Genomic DNA, 18304 nt, shown 5'->3' with positions numbered 1-18304 from the left:
TGCATTTTACATAGGAAGAAACTGAGGCACGCTAACTTACCCATGGTCACATGCCTAGTAAGAGGACATAAAACCTGCAAGCTGGCTCCAGAGCCTGTGCTCTTACATTCTCTCACAGTTCCTCAGTGATCTTTTAAAGTACTTTCCCAGATCTAGAAGTATATGATTTGTTTGCCATTCTACTTGGCAATGTCATCATACTATTATTTTTCTAATCAAGGCACTGACCACTTTACAAACCTGATTTATGAATTATTCCCTTATTTTGTAAATTCAAAAATGTACTTTAACATCTCTGAAACTGGCATGTCTTACAGTCAATAACAACAATGGCATTTTACAATCATTGCTGGCCATGTGGCAGTAAAACAGTTGTCTTTGCCTTAGTATGCATAAGCTGAGTCATAGCTGTAATACTATTGTCACTTCTACACTACACATGAGGTATATGCATTGTTGTTACTACATGTATTGACTTTATTACCTTTAAAATGTCTTTAAATTTTTTCACTATGATTTGGTATTGAAATGAAAAGTTATCATATATACCATAAAACTTGGATACAGACCAGGAAAGCATAAACTTGATATTAAAGGAGCAAATGTGTATCACTGGAGGAATAACCAAAATATCTTATTTTCTTGTAAAGGAATAATGGAGTGCTTCATGGTACCAAAGGAAACGAGAGCTCTGCAAATACAGGAAGATGTCTTACATTTGGTTACTGAGATGTTCAAAAGGGTTGCCTATTACATGCCAAAGAAAGCAACTGACAGAAGGAGAAATTGCCAAATCCCTCAGAACAAATGTAAGAAATGTCAAAGCAACAGAGGATGATGTGGCCTGGTCTGGGCTAACATTAAGGTATTGTGTCATAGCTTAATTGGCAGTTTTCTTTGAAGAACTATGCATTAATGCTTAAAGATCAGAAGCCATTCTTTGATAAAAATAACTGTAACAATTCCAAATCAGCTGATATTAATTCTTGATAGCTATCAGCTACATTAGGGAACATATTTATCTTTTCAGTGTTGCCATGAAGTGTAAATTAATGATTTGAGACTATAGATGATGCACCTATGGTCATTCTTCCAAACTCCTGGAATCCCAGAGAAAACAAAACTACAGTTCTAGAGTAGTACGTACTACTCTGGTTCTAAAAGAGCATATGTAGGTAGAATAAGCATTTAACATAGTGTGCTTCCTTTGTTTTCTGTTTGTTTTTCATTAAAGTTCATGTTAGTGGAAAGATGTGAAGCATACCTCTTATGTGGAATTCTCAGCCCAATGATCTGAAAAGTCAAAAAAGGGAAACAGGAATAGGTAAGGGGTAAATGCTGGCATTGTCTGGAGTGAATGAGGCCAAAGCAAATTTCACTGGCAGAACAGAACTTCAAAGTGATTTCTAAAAAGCATTTGTAAGTACAAGCTAACATGTTTTCATCAAGAGATCAATGTACAACTAACAAGCCAATATTTCCCTGCCATAGATGAAGAGATCCATAGCCCAGTTGATGATAATTGCCAGGTGTTGGTTCCTAGTCTGCTATTTAGTTCACTGAGCCATATGCTGTCCCATAACCAGAGTTTCATCAGCACTTGAGAGTTTCTCACAGTGAAATCAAGAAAACTAGAAACACCAAAGAGTATAACCCACCTGAGTCTACACTGTCTACTTAAAAGCTGTTAAAATGAATAGACCTAAACAGATCCATTCTAAGACATTCTTTGGGAAGACCTTGAGGAGTTAGAAGGAAGGCTGAGAGAAGAAGAAAGGAGGATGCCTTGAGCTCAGAAATTCTTAAATGAACATTTCATTTTAAAGCTATGAGTCAGACTCTAAATTATATTAGTGTTTAATAGCAACTAACTTAGAAGAAAAACTTCAACAGTCTCATCCTAACTATTGGGTTTGTTTTAATAAGAATATCAACCTGTATGTTACTATGGTCACTAACGAGTAACAAGGAAAATAACCCAAAAGTACTCAGTCCCTTGCCAGCTGGCCCATAAATGATAGTGAAGTATGACATACAGGCTGGTATTTGCTAACCATCACGGCTATAAATAATGAATGGAATCAACCAAAAAGTAAATAAATCCGAAACACTGTATGGTTGGCTCCAAATGCAGTCATGATTCATATAGTCTTGACATCATGTTCCCTAAAAACATTTTCTTTAAAATACTTTTTAAAATACATGCTAATTAAGTGTAACCATTTACAACAATTTTTGTGTCAAGGATTAATTATATGCTAAGTGTTAATTATCTGTCAGTCTTACTGTTTTGTCCAAAGCACCTCCCAAATATCAAAACAACACCCTTACTGTGTGAATGAGCTAGGCTTGGTTGAGGCTGGGCAACAGGCCTGGTGGCAGCACACGTAGCTATTTATCGGTTTTGCTCTATGTGTAATGTCTGAATGCCAACAGACATACTCAGCTCTTCCAGCCATCTGGTGTTTAAGTATGTGGTTACAAATGGTTGGTATTTTTAATATAAAAGAGAGTAAAAGGAACCTGGAACAACGTAGTAATTACTAATCTAATAACAGTATTATGTGTGAAAGTATATGGTTATTACTTGGATGCTAGAAATGGAAACAAGACTTACCATTACCTCGCTGGGATGTAAGTCCATCTTCTTTCTCAATTTTTGATGTCTCTTCCTTGCTGTCAGCCAAACGATCAGGTTCTGACTGTGCAAGGGCTTGTTTTTCACAGTCTGAGATAGTTTGAACCTTTTTGGAGGTATCTTTCTGAGAATCATCCTTCTCGTTTTTATCCTGGATATAGTTTAGGCTATCTATTTGCATAACTATTAAAATAAAAATTATTACAAAAATGTAATAATTTACATTTAAAAGTAAAGTAAAAAGAATGTAACAGCTAGGTCTTATAGAAAGAAACAAAGTGAATAATGTTTATTCACATGTTCAAAACATTTATCAGGAACCTACTATATGCCCAGTACTATTCTAGATGCTGAAGAGACAGCAGGAACAGGACAGAGAAATCCCTGCATTCTAGATGCCACTCTAAATGGCAGCGAATGACAATAAAATAAACAAATAGGTAAATAGTACATTTTCAGATAAAGACACAAGTAAGGTTTTTTTTTTTTTTTTTTTTTTTTTTTTTTTGTAAGAAGGTTTTGGAGAGCACTCCTATAGCAAAAGTCATGAGGCCCAAGCTCTGAGAGGAGTCCCATTTGAGCTGAGAGCTGTTCATGGATCTAGGAAGCTTGGACTTGGGCCTATATTCTTGGTCTAAATATTCTAAATGTAACTAGAAGCCATTAAAGAGTTTTAGGCAAAGGAATAAAGGATCACTTTGGCTGCTGTACACTGAAGGATCAGATTAATATGGAGACCACTGAGGTCTGGGAGAAAGATGGTGGCTTTAGAGTAGGATGGTAGCAACAAAGATAAAGTGGTTGGAATCAAGATTTATTTGGAGGTTACCTGATGGGCTGAGTGTGGGAGGTGAAAAAGAGACCAAAGATACAGCCCAGGTTTTTAGCATGATGTAGTAAAGAACAGGGAGGAGAAGATTTGGGTATTAGATGTGGCAGTGGTAGAAATATAAATCTAATAATTATATTTTTATATAGAGTAATATCACTGTTACTTAGACTATGTATTTCTCTCTAATCAGACTTTCATATTCACAAAAGGTAGTTTTTATTTTTTTAAGTTGCTTGACAGATTCCTTATTAAATCCCAGGTCTAGAAATTTTCATTGTTGCTCTTGGTATAGCAAAGGAAAAATCAGAACTATAAAACCCATATTAAATTATGACTTTTGTTGCTAAATCATTCAACTTATACATTTAATGTGAACTGACATTATTTCATAGTCACAACAGCACTTACTTTTATTGCCTGTAGCAGTTGGGAATTGCATGGAATCATGCTAATTGTGACAGAGATATTACATGGAATAAGCATGTGATTCCAATTTAGTTCACAGACAACAGGTGCCCACATACAAATATAACCACCACCCAGATGGCAGACTTGTCAATTTTGGTAGAAGCACCCAAAGTGAAAGAGGGAAGACTCAGCTCCTCCCTACATTTTCCTTCAAATCAAAATTAAGACAGAGAGAAGAGCAAGGCAGGAGGAAGGAACTGCAGTATCAGAATTGATATCTTAGCTGAGTCTTTGTCAATGCCAATATTTTGAAGAATTAATGTATGATGCAAAATTAGATGTGTACAATTATTACAAATGATAAAATAAAATGTGTACTTCCAGTTTCCAAAACTGTCAGCTTGCATTTTTAGTACTATAAAAATGCTCTATAGAATTGGAAACAAGAATACGAATGTATGACAACCATGGGTATTAATAATCATTTCAGAAACTAAACATCAGAAAACGGTATCCCATGCTATAAAAACATACTTGAGGTATATTTATTATTTCTAACTTTAAAATAATATGTTTTAAAAAAGAATAAACTCAAAAAAGCCATACATCAAATTGGTTCACAAATGAAGATTGATCCATAGAGCAATTTTGATGCTTTGACAAGCAAAAACCATGGCACAAAGTATACTGACTAGGCAAAGAAGCTACATTACATTATTTTGCTATTTAAACATAAAAATAATCCACAATTTCCTTAAAAACAAGTATTAGCTACAGAGGAGAGAAAATAGTAGGTCTATGGGTATAACGCATATTTGCTACCATAGCAACAGAGCTTCTGTTCCTGCCCACTGAATTCATATCCTGCTGACATTAATCAGAAATGTCCATTTGTGCCAAATTAATGCCATATCACAGATGTTTGGGGATATACATTCTTGACAGAACCGGGAGCTTTTCACATTCCACAAGGGATAAATTCAGTCTTCACTATATGAAGCTCTTATTCCAATTTAAAAGCTAAAGTTGTGCTGAGTCACACTATCCGTAGATAACAGCAGTCTCTAAAAGCACAGGTTATCTGAAGACACCACTAACAGCCCTTACCTCCATGGTCACATTCTATATACTCACCAGTACTGCCTTGAGGATTCTCACACATTTCACAATAAGGTAACATTGAATTATTGATATATGTGCAGAAACTACACTGCCAGCCCTCTACAGGAAAGGCTGGGGTGGTTGACTGGGCCTTGGCCTCCTGGACACTTTCCATGAGTGGAGTTCTGATTTGCCTGGACTGGGATGGTGTCTCTTCCGAGGGACTGCAGTGGTCATCCGAGGCGGCCAATTTCAATCTTTTAGTTTCAGTTTCAACACCACTTTCATAATTGATGGTATCTCCTGCAGCTGTTTTTGTAGGGTCTGATGACACTACAGTATTTTCCTCCTGGAATCTCTTTGATTTATCACAGGAAGTCATCAACTGTCTTTTTTTAGGTTGTGGTAAAAAAAATGATCGAATATCATGCTGTTTTTCTTTTTCGAACTAGGAAAAGCAAACAGTAGTTATCAAAGTAAGAAGCAATCTAATATGTTCTTCTTACATAAAAGAGCTTAACAAAATATTTTAATTAACCATATTGCCCTATCCTTTAAATACCTTTTGGAAATGCATTCATTATGCTCTGACTCTTCATATATACATACATATATATATGTAAAACATATCCATGTACTTCCTGTGTCTAACTTTTTTCTTAGCACTTATTGTGTGCCAAGCATTTTACATATATTAACTCATTTAATCCTCATGTCAGCTCTGTGAGGTCAATACTATTATTATTATCACATTTTGAAGGAGGAAACTGCAGCTTTAGAGAGGTAAGATAACTTGGTTAGAGCGGTTATATAATAAAAATATACTTAATACATTACCCTAAATGTATGTCAGGGGGAAAAAAGGCAATTGTGTATTCAAACATTTCAGGACAATCAAGGACCTAAAAAAATGCTTTCACACCCAAACTATAAACACAATGTTCATACATAATGTTATTCATATGAAAATGTTTTCTTGACCAAGAAGCATCTTGACCAGGAAGCTGTTAATTAGGCTGGGTGCGGTGGCTCATGCCCATAATCCTAGTACTTTGGGAGGCTGAGATGGCAGGATTGCCTGAGCCCAGGAGTTCAAGACCAGCTTGGGCAATATGGTGAAACCCTGTTGCTACAAAAAAAAAGAAAAAAAAAAAAAAAACCCAAACAAACCCCAAAACAAAAATTAGCCAGGAGTGGTGGCGTGCACCTGTAGTCCCAGCTACTTGGGGAGCTGAGGTGGGAAGAATGCTGGAGCCTGAGAGGTTGAGGCTACAGTGAATTGTGACTGTGCCACTGCACTTCAGCTGAGGCAAGAGAGTGAGACCCTGGGAAAAAAAGAAAAGAAAAGAAAACAACAACAACAAAAAACCTGTTAATTAGGACAGTTTCTTTAGTAGACACATTTTAATAATAACCTTGTTTTCAAGAAATGTTTTTTTTTTAAGAACAGCTATACCATTGCATGTTTTTCATCTTTTCAATGTGTGAATCTCAGTTTCCTAGTTACAGAAAGTAGGATACCTGTCTCCATGGTTTATTAGCTACAGTGAGGGTAAATAAAAGGATTTAGTTTTAGAGGTGGAGTTGGGAGCCATGTTAGAAACATGCTGTGGCCGAATATATTTTCAATGATGGTCACACCAATTCTTATGTCATTTCACATGCTCTTCTTACAATGTGACACTGACATGCCTCCATTGAGAGGTGGGATCTATGTTCTTCTTCCTTGAACCTGAGTAGACCTTTGTAACTGTCTCACCCAACAGAATGCAGTTAAAATAATGCTGTGTGACTTCTTTTTTTTTTTTGAGGCAGAGTTTTTCGCTCTTGTCGCCCAGGCTGGAGTACAATGGTGCAATCTTGGCTCACTGCAACCTCCGCCTCCCAGGTTCAAGCAATTCTCCTGCCTCAGCCTCCCAAAAGTAGCTGAGATTACAGGCGTTCACCACTACGCCCAGCTAATTTTTGTATTTTTAGTAGAGACGGGGTTTCATCATGTTGGCCCTGGTCTTGAATTCCTGACCTGAGGTGATTCACCTGCCCTGGGCCCCCAAAGTGCTGGGATTATAGGCATGAGCCACCATGCCCAGCCGATGCTGTGTGACTTCTGAGGCTAGGTCATTGAAGGTAATATGGCTTCAACTTGGCTGGCCCTCTGTTACTCCCTTTCTTTCTCTCTTGGGACACTTGCCTTGGGAACCTAGACACCATTGGTGTGAGGAAACCCAGGCCACATGGAGAAATCCTGCAGTGTTCCAGTTGACAGCCCCAGAAAAGCTCCCAGGTGACAGCACCAACTGCCAGACACATGAGTGAACAAGCCTTCAGAGAAGGTATCAGCCCCTAGCGTGGGTGTCTTCCAGCAAAGGCCACAGTCATCATGGAGGAGACATGTCATCCCTGTTGTACCCTGGTTGAATCCTGCACCCAGAGAAACTATAAGAAATAATACATGGCTATTGTTGTCTTAAAACACTAAGTTTTGGAGCAATTTGTTATGCAGTAATAGATAACTAAGACAGACCCTGTAGATAATGATAGCAAAATACCATATATTGTAAATGATATTTTACAAAGTGAATATTATCTGTACTTCCTAGTGGTACTGTATGAGAAAGAATTAGAAAATTCACAAAAACAGAAAGATTAGTGGTTACCAGAGGCTGGAGGGGAAGGGAAAATGGAGAGTGATTGCTAAATATTTATAGGCTCTCTGGGGTAATGGAAAATTTTTGGAAATACTGGTGGTGGGTGCACAACACTGTGAATGTAGTGCCACTAACTGTACACTTAAAAATGGTTAAAATGGCAAATTTTATGTTACCACAGTATAAAAATTCAAAAAAAAAAAAAAAGGAAGCGAAAAAATAAGGAAGGAAAATTTAGGCTGTTTCCTTATTTGTAAAATTAAAACATGTTATCATAGGGAAAAAAACTCTTCCCTACCCCACTACTCCAAATAATGTAGAACTCTTATTTTGCATGGCTAATTTATACATTCTCAAATACTATAAAAAGTTATCTAATTAGTTGTGAAATATACAGAATTCAGATAAATATAAAGAATGAAATCATTAACCACGAGACATGATTTTTAAAACAATGCATAAGGGATATTAAAGAAAGGGTCGGCCAGACGTAGTGGCTCATGCTTGTAATCCCAGCACTTTGGGAAGCCGAGGCGGGCAGATCACGAGGTCAGGAGTTCGAGACCTGGCCAACATGATGAAACCCTGTCTCTACTAATAATACAAAATTAGCTGGGCGTGGTGGCATGCACCGGTAGTCCCAGCTACATGGGAGACTGAGGCAGAAGAATCGCTTGAACCTGGGAGGTGGAGGTTGCATAAGCCAACACTGCACCACTGCACTCCAGCCTGGGTGACAGAGCGAGACTCCATGTCAAAAAAAAAAAAAAAAAGAAAAGAAAAAAAGGGTGGAGGAAAGCAGAGAGATTAATAGACTGATGAAGTTGGTGTTTTAAAAAAAAGGTAACAGGCTGAGTGCAGTGGCTCATGTCTGTAGTCCAGTACATTGGGAAGCCAAGACAGGAGGATTGCTTGATGCAAGGAGTTCAAGACCAGCCTTGACAACATAGCAAGATCCTGTCTCTACAAACAACAGAAAAATTAGCTAGGTGTGGTGGTGTGCGCCTGTAGTCCTAGCTACTTAGGAGGCTGAGCAAGGAGGATTACTTGAGTCCAGGAGTCCCAGTCTGGGCAACATGGCAAGATCCTGTCTCTTAAAAACAAAAAAGGTAACAAAGAAACAAAAAGAATTAAACATTTAAAGAAAATATTCTATTCTATACAATAAAACTGCAAAGAGAGCTTGCAGAATTTTGAAAATACTAGCAAATGTTCAGCAAACATGAACAAATTCTATCAGCTATTTCTAGTTAAACCATACTGTATTTCCAAGAGAGTTAAACTTTCTGTCCTTGCCTATCTAGAAATGAGTTGATTTTGTCTTCATCCTTATTCAGTAGTTTTGCTGGGCATATGATTCTCCTCGAATCCTTCCTTTCTGAGACAGGGTCTTGCTCTGTCACCCAGGTTGGAGTGCAGTGGTGCAATTACAGCTCACTGGAGTCTTGACCTCCTGGATTCAAGTGATCCTCCTGCCTCAGCGCCTCCCAACTAGCTGGGACTGCAGGAGCATGCCACCATGCCTGGCTAATTTTTGTATTTTTTGTAGAGGCTGAGTTTCAACATGTTGCCCAGGCTAGTCTTGAACTGCTGAGCTCAAGTAATCCACCTGTCTTGGCCTCCCAAAGTGGTGTAATTACAGGCGTGAGCCACCATTTAAATCCTTAAAGGCACTGTTCTGTTTCTTTCAACATCTGTTGATGCTGAAGATGTTGTTTCTTGGTAGGCTGCACATTTTTGCTTTCTTTTAGGGCTCTTCAGGAACTTTTATTTTTGGTGTTTTAAAATTTCACAGTGATCTACCTCTATATAATCTATATTTATGTGCCTTTAAAAATTCTGCTCAGCACCGAAGATACCTTATTTTGAATACTACTATCTTTAGCTCTTGAAAATTTTTATTATTCTTTGATAGTTCCTTTCTCTTAATTTTCTCTTTTCTCTTTTCCTGGCATTCCTATTAATAGAATGTTAGACTTATACATTTATGTCTTATCTTTTACTATATTTTCCTTCTTTTTGTCTTTTTACCCTGTAAACTCTTAGTTTTCCTCCACTTATCTTTCAACCCTTATTATTTTAGTTTGGCAGTCGTATTTTTACCATCTAAAAGTTCCTTGTTATTCTCTATTTTTTTTAAACCATATTCTCATTTTATTTTTATGGGCAATATAATCTCAAATCTGAAACTACTACTTAAGAGTTTTTTTTTAAAATTATCTTCAGGATCAATCTGTGTATTAGTTTACTTTTGCTTACCTTTTTCATGCTATAGATTTTCTCTTCAAATGTCTAATGACCCTTGATTGTCCCTTCCTTGAGGGATGAATGGGGGGAGAGGGTTTCCTGAGAACTCAGGACACATGGGGCTATCAGCAAGATCTGATGGGACATGCTGATTGAACATGAGGGGTGAGGAAGATGCAGGGGCCTAGAGTAATCCTCAGACTCCTAGATTTTTGACTTATAACATGGTAGGGATGATATTTTCAGTTACTGCAATAGAAAATACAGAAAGATAAATAGGTTCATTAGAAGACCAAAAAACAAGAGATAAGGAAACAAGTTCACTTTTAGAAACGTGTGAGAACTAGTGGTACTGGGGTAGAGGATTCCAGGAAGCAGGTTTGGAGTCCATAAGAGAGTCAACTGAGGCCAGGCATGGTGGCTCATGCCTGTAATCCCAGCACTTTGGGAGGGTGAGGTGGGCAAATCACTTGAGGTCAGGAGTTCCAGACCAGCCTAGCCAACATGGTGAAACTCCAGCTCTACAAAAAACACAAAAAGTAGCTGCGCGTGGTGTGCACGCCTGTAATTCCAGCTTCTTGGGAGGCTGAGGCATGATAATCACTTGAACCTGGGAAGCAGAGGTTGCAGTGAGCCAAGTTGTGCCACTGAACTCCAGCCTGGGTGACAGAGAGAGACTCTGTCTCCAAAAAAAAAAAAAAAAAGAAAGAGAGAGAGAATTGGATTTAGGTATTGGAGAACAATCATGGACATGCAGGTGGATAAAATCATAAAAGTGGATGTCATGCCACATACAGGGAGTTCAATAAAGAAAAGGTAAAAAGGACAGAAAACAAGGGAACAAGATTAATGGTCGAATGAGTAAAAGATATCCAGAAGAAAACTCAAAGCAAAAAATCAGAAGGGTGATGGCTTTAGTGTCTGTTTTGGTTTCCCATTCATTGTAGTCGATGCTCAGTAGGTACTTTCTTTTATAATGTTTTTTTTTTTTAAAGAGATGGGGTCTCAGTGTTACCCAGATGGGGCTCAAACTCCTAGGGCACAAGCAATCCTCCTGCCTCAGCATCCTAAGTAGCTGGGACCTACAGGCGTACCACTGCACCTGGCTTTCAGTAGGTACTTCCTTTTTTTTTTTTTTTTTTTGATACAATCTTGCTCTGTCGCCCAGGCTGGAGTGCAGTAGTGTCATCTCAGCTCACTGCAAGCTCTGCCTCCTGGGTTCACGCCATTCTCCTGCTGTAGCCTCCCGAGTAGCTAGGACTACAGGCGCCCGCCACCACGCCTGGCTAATTTTTTGTATTTTTAGTAGAGACGGGGTTTTACCGTGTTAGCCAGGATGGTCTCCATCTCCTGACCTCATGATCCGCCCACCTCGGCTTCCCAAAGTGCTCAGCAGGTACTTTCTTTCAATCAGATTAACTTGTGTCCTTCCATCCTGGGAAGTTTTCTTAAATTATTTTTTTCTTCCTCTATCTTATCTTTCTAGACCTCCTATTAAGAAAAAAGTTTCTGGGCCGGGCGCGGTGGCTCAAGCCTGTAATCCCAGCACTTTGGGAGGCCGAGACGGGCGGATCACGAGGTCAGGAGATCGAGACCATCCTGGCTAACACGGTGAAACCCCGTCTCTACTAAAAATACAAAAAACTAGCCGGGCGAGGTGGCGGGCGCCTGTAGTCCCAGCTACTCTGGTGGCTGAGGCAGGAGAATAGCGTGAACCCGGGAGGCGGAGCTTGCAGTGAGCTGAGATTCCCGCCACTGCACTCCAGCCTGCGCGACAGAGCAAGTCTCCGTCTCAAAAAAAAAAAAAAAAAAAAAAGAAAATAAAAAAGTTTCTGAACAGATTATTTAATTTTCTTCACTTTTTCTATATCTTTGTTCTACTTCTGGGTAATTTCTTCATTATCCTTCTTTCTTTCCTTATTTAATTAATAATTTCTGGTATTAAAGTTTTAAGCTCTAAGAGCTTGTTGTATTCTCTGATTTTTCCTTTTTCTTATTCTTGTTTCATAAGCACAATATTTTTACTTCTCTGTGGCTACTGATGGTAGTTTTTTTGTTTTGTTTTTACATTTTCTTCAGCTCATTACATTGTCTGTTGCTTTTGTGTCTCATTCTTGGCTTGGATGTTTGTTTTGGTTTCTGTTTTTCACATGAGAAGTTATCCTCAATGCCTGGTGGCCTTTTGTTATCAACTAATATTTAATAAGATGCTAAAATGCCATCAGGAGTTCCACATGGGAGACTTCACTGTAGAGTCATTACCGACTCTTTTATGATCTCCTTCAGTCTCCACAAGTTTTTGATTGGTCTAGTCAGTTTCTCCACAGACTCCACAGACGACACAATGTTAGCTACCACTCACGGAGCTTGTCAGAGAAAGGTGCTAAAGAGACCAGGTGTGGTGTCTCTCGCCTGTAATCCCAGCACTTTGGGAGGCCAAGGTGGGTGGATCACGAGGTCAGGATTTCAAGATCAGCCTGGCCAAGATGGTGAAACCCTGTCTCTACTAAAAATACAAAAATTAGCCATGCATGGTGTCGGGTGCCTGTAATCCCAGCTACTCAGGAGGCTGAGGCAGGGAACCCAGCAGGCAGAGGTTGCAGTGAGCCGAGATTGCGCCACTGCACTCCAGCCTGGGCGACAGAGTGAGACTCCGTCTAAAAAACAAACAAACAAACAAACAAACAAACAAAAACTTACCATTAATTAAGGAATCTTTCTTAATCTGCTTGTTTTCAATTTAATGCCTTAACCATAACCTCAACCACCTCTCTATACTTAAAAAAATTTTTTTTTTCTCTCTGAAGCAGGGTCTCACTTTGTCACCAAGGCTGGAGTACAGTAGTGCGATCACAGCTCACTGCAGCCTTAGCCTTCCGGGCTCAAGAGATCCTCTTGCCTCAGCCTCCTGAGTAGCTGCGACTATAGGTGCGTGTTGCCATGCCTGGTTAACTTGTTGTTGTTGTTTAGACAAGGGTCTCCCTATGTTGCCTGGGCTGGTCTTGAACTCCTGGGCCGGGCTCAAGCGATCCTTCTGCCTTAGCCTCCCAAAGTGCTGGAATTGAAAGCATGAGCCACCATGCCCGGCCTTAAATTTTTTTTTCTTAAGAAGAGCAAATAAAGCAAACTGATGTCAGGATAGCTATATATATAAAATATATTAATAGTCCACTGTCATCTATACTGAATAATGTTTAAAAAATACTTGAATCTTTTGTCCTATTCTATATTTTAAAGAATCTGTTTCTTTAATGACTTATATCTCCATTTCCCCACCAAAAAAAAAAAAAAAAAAAAAACAAACAAAAAAAACCAATTGCAACATTTGTTAAAACAAATGTTTTAACAAAACAACAAAACAGAACAAAGAAGGCTGAGTGTGGTGGCTCATGCCTGTAATCCCAGCACTCTGGGAGGCCAAGGCAGGCAGATCACTTGATCTGGTCAAACAGATCAAACCATCCTGGACAACATGTCAAAACCCCATCTCTGCTAAAAACACAAAAATTAGCCAGGTGTGAGGGCTCACACCTGTAATCTCAGCACATTGAGAGGCCAAGGTGGCCAGATCACTTGATGTCAGGAGTTTGAAACCAGCCTGGCCAAGACAGTGAAACGCCGTCTCTACTAAAAATACAAAAAAATTAGTGATGCATGGTGGTGGGTGCTTGTAATCCCAGCTACTTGGGAGGCTGAGGCACGAGAATCACTTGACTGTAGGAAGTGGAGGTTACAATGAGCTGAGATTGCGCCACTGCCCTCCAGCCTAGATGGCAGAGCATACTCCATCTCAAAAATAAACAAACAAACAAGCAAAACAACTAAAGAAACCTCCCCACCAAAAAAAGAATTCTCAGGGCCTTCAAATACCAGCTTTACAGTTGATCTTCTTAACTAAGCTATTTAATTAAGCTATTTTAAAAATAACTTATTTTACTATTTAAGCAATGACTTATTTGGGAAAATAGCATTTGAGAATTCTCATTATGTGCTGAAGGCAGGTTGAGAGGTAAGGTTAGCAGTGACTGACAGTATGAGAAATTGATGCATACTTCTGCCATTATGGTATGCATCATACCATAATTGATGCATACTTCTGTCATTAACAGTAATTGATGCATACTTACAACATACAAGTAATTGATGCATACTTCTGCCATTAACAGTGGGAGTAATCAGTATAGCTGATGTTCTAAAACAGAACATTCCACTTGGGTAATAAAATTGAGGCTTTAGTACATAAAATCCAGAAAACAAGGGAAAGGGTAGAAAGGAAATCACTTTAATAATATTGTGAACCAAAAGATACTCTTAAGAATACAATGTTGGCCGGGCGCGGTGGCTCAAGCCTGTAATCCCAGCACTTTGGGAGGCCGAGATGGGCGGATCACAAGGTCAGGAGATCGAGACCATCCTGGCTAACACGGTGAAACCCCGTCTCTACTAAAAATACAAAAAACTAGCCGGGCGAGGTGGCGGCGCCTGTAGTCCCAGCTACTCGGGAGGCTGAGGCAGGAGAATGGCGTGAACCCGGGAGGCAGAGCTTGTAGTGAGCTGAGATCTGGCCACTGCACTCCAGCCTGGGTGACAGAGCGAGACTCCGTCTCAAAAAAAAAAAAAAAAAAAAAAAATACAATGTTAGCAAAAGGAGAGGACAAGATTAGCTATGGCTAATGTTATGATGGCTAAACTGAACAATGATGAATGCTGTCACAGGAAGTAAACCTTACATGTTAGGGTCCTGGCCACAGGGCTGCCATAAGCTGGAAGGCCTAAAAGGAGTAAGGATTTCATACTAGGTAATCAGTGAGAAACCTGATCCATGTCATCAATTGTGCTTTCTGATCGTAGCCTCTGGGCAATCAGCAGGAAGTTGGTTGATGAGGTCTCTTTGACATTTAGCAGCTATGACTAATAGAAAAACAAGTGAGAAAATCTCTTTGATATATTCTAAAGATAATTATACCTGCTGGATGGAAACAAAGAGGGGCTCCTGGTTTACTGAAAATGATTTTTTGTTTTGTTTATTTGAGACAGAATCTCACTCTGTTGCCCAGGCTGGAGTGAAATGGCACAATCTTGGCTCACTGCAATCTCCGCCTCCCTGGTTTAAGTGATTCTTGTGCCTCAGTCTCCTGAGTAGCTGGGACTACAAGCATGTGCCACCATGCCTGGCTAATTTTTTGTTTTTTTGTTTTTTTTTTGAGACGGAGTCTCGCTCTGTCTCCCGGGCTGGAGTGCAGTGGCTGGATCTCAGCTCACTGCAAGCTCCGCCTCCCGGCTTTACGCCATTCTCCTGCCTCAGCCTCCCAAGTAGCTGGGACTACAGGCGCCCGCCACCACGCCCGGCTAGTTTTTTGTATTTTTTAGTAGAGACAGAGGCCGGGTGCTGTGGCTTACACAGTAATCCCAGCACTTCGGGAGGCTGAGGTGGGCGGATCACCTGAGGTCGGGGATTTGAGACCAGCCTGACCAACACAGAGAAACCCCATCTCTACTAAAAATACAAACATAGCCGGGCATGGTGGCACATGCCTGTAATCCCAGCTACTCGGGAGGCTGAGGCAGGAGAATCACTTGAACCTGGGTGGTGAAGGTTGCGGTGAGCCAAGATCGCATCATTGCACTCCAGCCTGGGCAACAAGATTAAAACTCCGTCTAAAAACAACAACAACAACAAAAAAAAACCGAAAAGAAACAGGGTTTCACCACTGGTCTTGAACTCCTGAGCTCAGGCAATTCACCTACCTCGGCTTCCCAAAATGCTAGGATTATAGGTGCCAGGCCTGAATATGAGGTCTGAATTTGGAGTCTATGGGCTTCTCACAAGACCCTGGATGGTCTTCTGTGAGCTTGGGAAGCCCCTGAAATTGTCATTTTTCTGCATTGTGTGTGTTTTGTGGGGAGCAGTTCTTTACTGTCTCCATAGTCTCAAAAATTCAGGACCCACCAAAGGCTGGGTCTAAGAGAGTAGAATAAAACATCTGAAGATGCACTTGTGGTTTTAACAGCCCCATTTCTTTTGATTTCTTCTTTTTTTTTTTTTTTTTTTTTTTGAGACAGAGTCTTGCTCTGTTGCTCAGGCTGGAGTGCAATGGTGTGATCTCGGCTCACCGCAACTTCCGCCTCCCAGGTTCAAGCCATTCTTCTGCCTCAGCCTCCCAAGTAGCTGGGATTACAGGTGCCCGCCACCATGCCCCGCTAATTTTTTGCATTTTTAGTAGAGACAGGGTTTCACCATGTTGGCCACGCTACTCTCGAACTCCTGACCTCAGGTGATCCGCCTGCCTCGGCCTCCCAAAGTGCTGGGCTTACAGGTGTGAGCCATCGCACCAGCCCTAACAGCTTCATTTCTTTCCTTAATTTTCTGCACATAAAGAGGGATTGATAATTTATATGTGAATATACACATGGGTGGTGACACTCTTTTTAAGGAGAAGCAAATACATGAACTCTCTTACATAATTCATGAGAATCCCTCTGGCCTCTTTGAAATAATAATTTTTATAAACTGAAGAATGCCAGCACAGAGTGCTGTGCAGGCACAAAATGTGCTAGCTGAGCTCATCTGTCTGTCATTGTAACTGGAGTTTGGATAATTTCTCATAAGACAGCAAATGACACGTAGAGTCACACAATCAAAAAGAGGGAAACTGTTGATAAGGTAAGTAGAAAAAAGCACATGGATTTGAATGGCTAGGAAATTACTATACTGGCAGGACCCAAAGGTCACATAGGTCAGTTTAAAACAAAACACATTATCCTTTTTTTTTTTTTTTTTGAGATGGAATTTTGCTCTTGTTGCCCAGGCTGGAGTGCAATGGAACGATCTCAGCTCACTGCAACCTCCGCCTCCCAGGTTCAGGCGATTCTCCTGCCTCAGCCTTCTGAGTAGCTGGGATTACAGGCACCTGCCACCAAGCCCGGCTAATTTTTTCTATTTTTAGTAGAGATGAGGTTTCACCATATTGGCCAGGTTGGTCTCAAACTCCTGACCTCAGGTGAACCACCCACCTCAGCCTCCCAAAGTGCTGGGATTACAGGCATGAGCCACCACGCCCGGCCATCCTTGATGTTTTGAGACAGAGACATATTACCATCAACTCATGGAGACTCAAGCAGGTATTGGGAACATGTCTGGTTTATAAAAGAAAAAGGTGACCTTAAATAAGATACTAATTTGTAGATACAGATATCAAATATAAATATCTGTAAGATGCTTCTAATGACTTTTCTTTTGTCCTTTTTTGTTAATTTTTCATAAAGTGTTCTGTTTTAGTAGAGCTGGCAACACTGCTACAGCTGTTAGTAGATTCACTGATTAAAGAATTTGGGAAAAAGGTAGTAAGAAATAACTGCAAACAGAATGCTTCCCCAAAAAATGCATATTTTCCAAAAATGTTAGATTCATCAATAACACGACTCCCTGCTCCTTAGAGGAGGAAGAGTGATCTAAGCCTATGGTAAGTTTTATCACAAAACTTATGAGGAAAATATAATTACAACAACATGCCCATGTCATAAGGAAAGTGGAAGATAGAAGAACATATTCCTCTCTTCAGTTATACAGCTGAAACTCAGTTATTGTGTTCCTGTCTTTTGTTCAATATTGTTTTTGAAAAACAAAAGAAAAATACTGCTTTTGGTGAGAAGTACTGGGAATACAAACTGCAAAATGCTTAAGATGGCAAAAACGCACGTTTTTATCTGGAAAGTTCAGAGTACTAATCTATTTGCCCTGTTTTTCACCATAGCAAACTACTGGTCTTTACAGACAAATCCCCTGGCCATGATGATAGGATTAAAAGTCAGTTATTAGAACTGAAGCAGAGGGGAAAAAAAAATCTAGTAAAACTCATAAAAAATAAAGCACTTCAAAGCTTGGTGCTATACCAGGGAAGCACAGGCTACCAACAAAAGCACTGATGTCAGGTTTAATAGACTTTGATCAAAGGGCAGCTCTGGTAGGAACCATTACTGCCTCATGTCATTTGGCTCCTGTTCCTGAAAAAATTAATAAACCTGTTTCACAAATGGGTGATTGGGACATCATGCTGGTCTCTTGAACCATAGAGGATTGATGATTGGAACTGGAACTAAACAGCCCTCATGAGCATTTGTAAACAAGTCAACAAGAGTCTGTTTTCAAAGGAGATAGAGTGACACAAATAGGGTTTTAATCACCTAACTGAAAAAATAGATTTAAATTATTCTAAGAAAGAAATGACTGTGTTTTTTTCAGATTTTCCAAAATGTTTATTCCCATACAGCTGAATAAAATACTGACAATATCCACTCTTAGGCACAACTAGTGTTTCCCTGCAGGTAGAAAGAAAACAAAACACACAAAATAAAACACATTTTGATTTTTTAAAAAAACCCAAAGTAGTAAAAAATAAAATGCTACTACTACTTATTATTATTATTTTT

The 18304-nt window shown here is 39.6% G+C and overlaps 1 protein-coding gene across 1 annotated transcript in view; it reads right to left on the bottom strand.

Moving 5' to 3' along the window:
• ZRANB3 (zinc finger RANBP2-type containing 3) overlaps window positions 1-18304 on the bottom strand; it is a 319849-nt gene that overhangs the window by 26172 nt on the left and 275373 nt on the right. The window contains exons 13-14 of the mRNA XM_010367383.2: window positions 5013-5427; window positions 2618-2821 (exon numbers count right to left, since the gene is read on the bottom strand). Coding sequence (XP_010365685.2) covers window positions 2618-2821; window positions 5013-5427 — 619 coding nt within the window. The remainder of the gene's footprint in view (window positions 1-2617; window positions 2822-5012; window positions 5428-18304) is intronic.

This window comes from Rhinopithecus roxellana, chromosome 14, assembly GCF_007565055.1.
Source record: "Rhinopithecus roxellana isolate Shanxi Qingling chromosome 14, ASM756505v1, whole genome shotgun sequence".
NCBI classification, from domain to species: domain Eukaryota; kingdom Metazoa; phylum Chordata; class Mammalia; order Primates; family Cercopithecidae; genus Rhinopithecus; species Rhinopithecus roxellana.
Note: the sequence above shows the minus strand (reverse complement) of the source record. Positions and strands in the feature narration are given on the sequence as shown.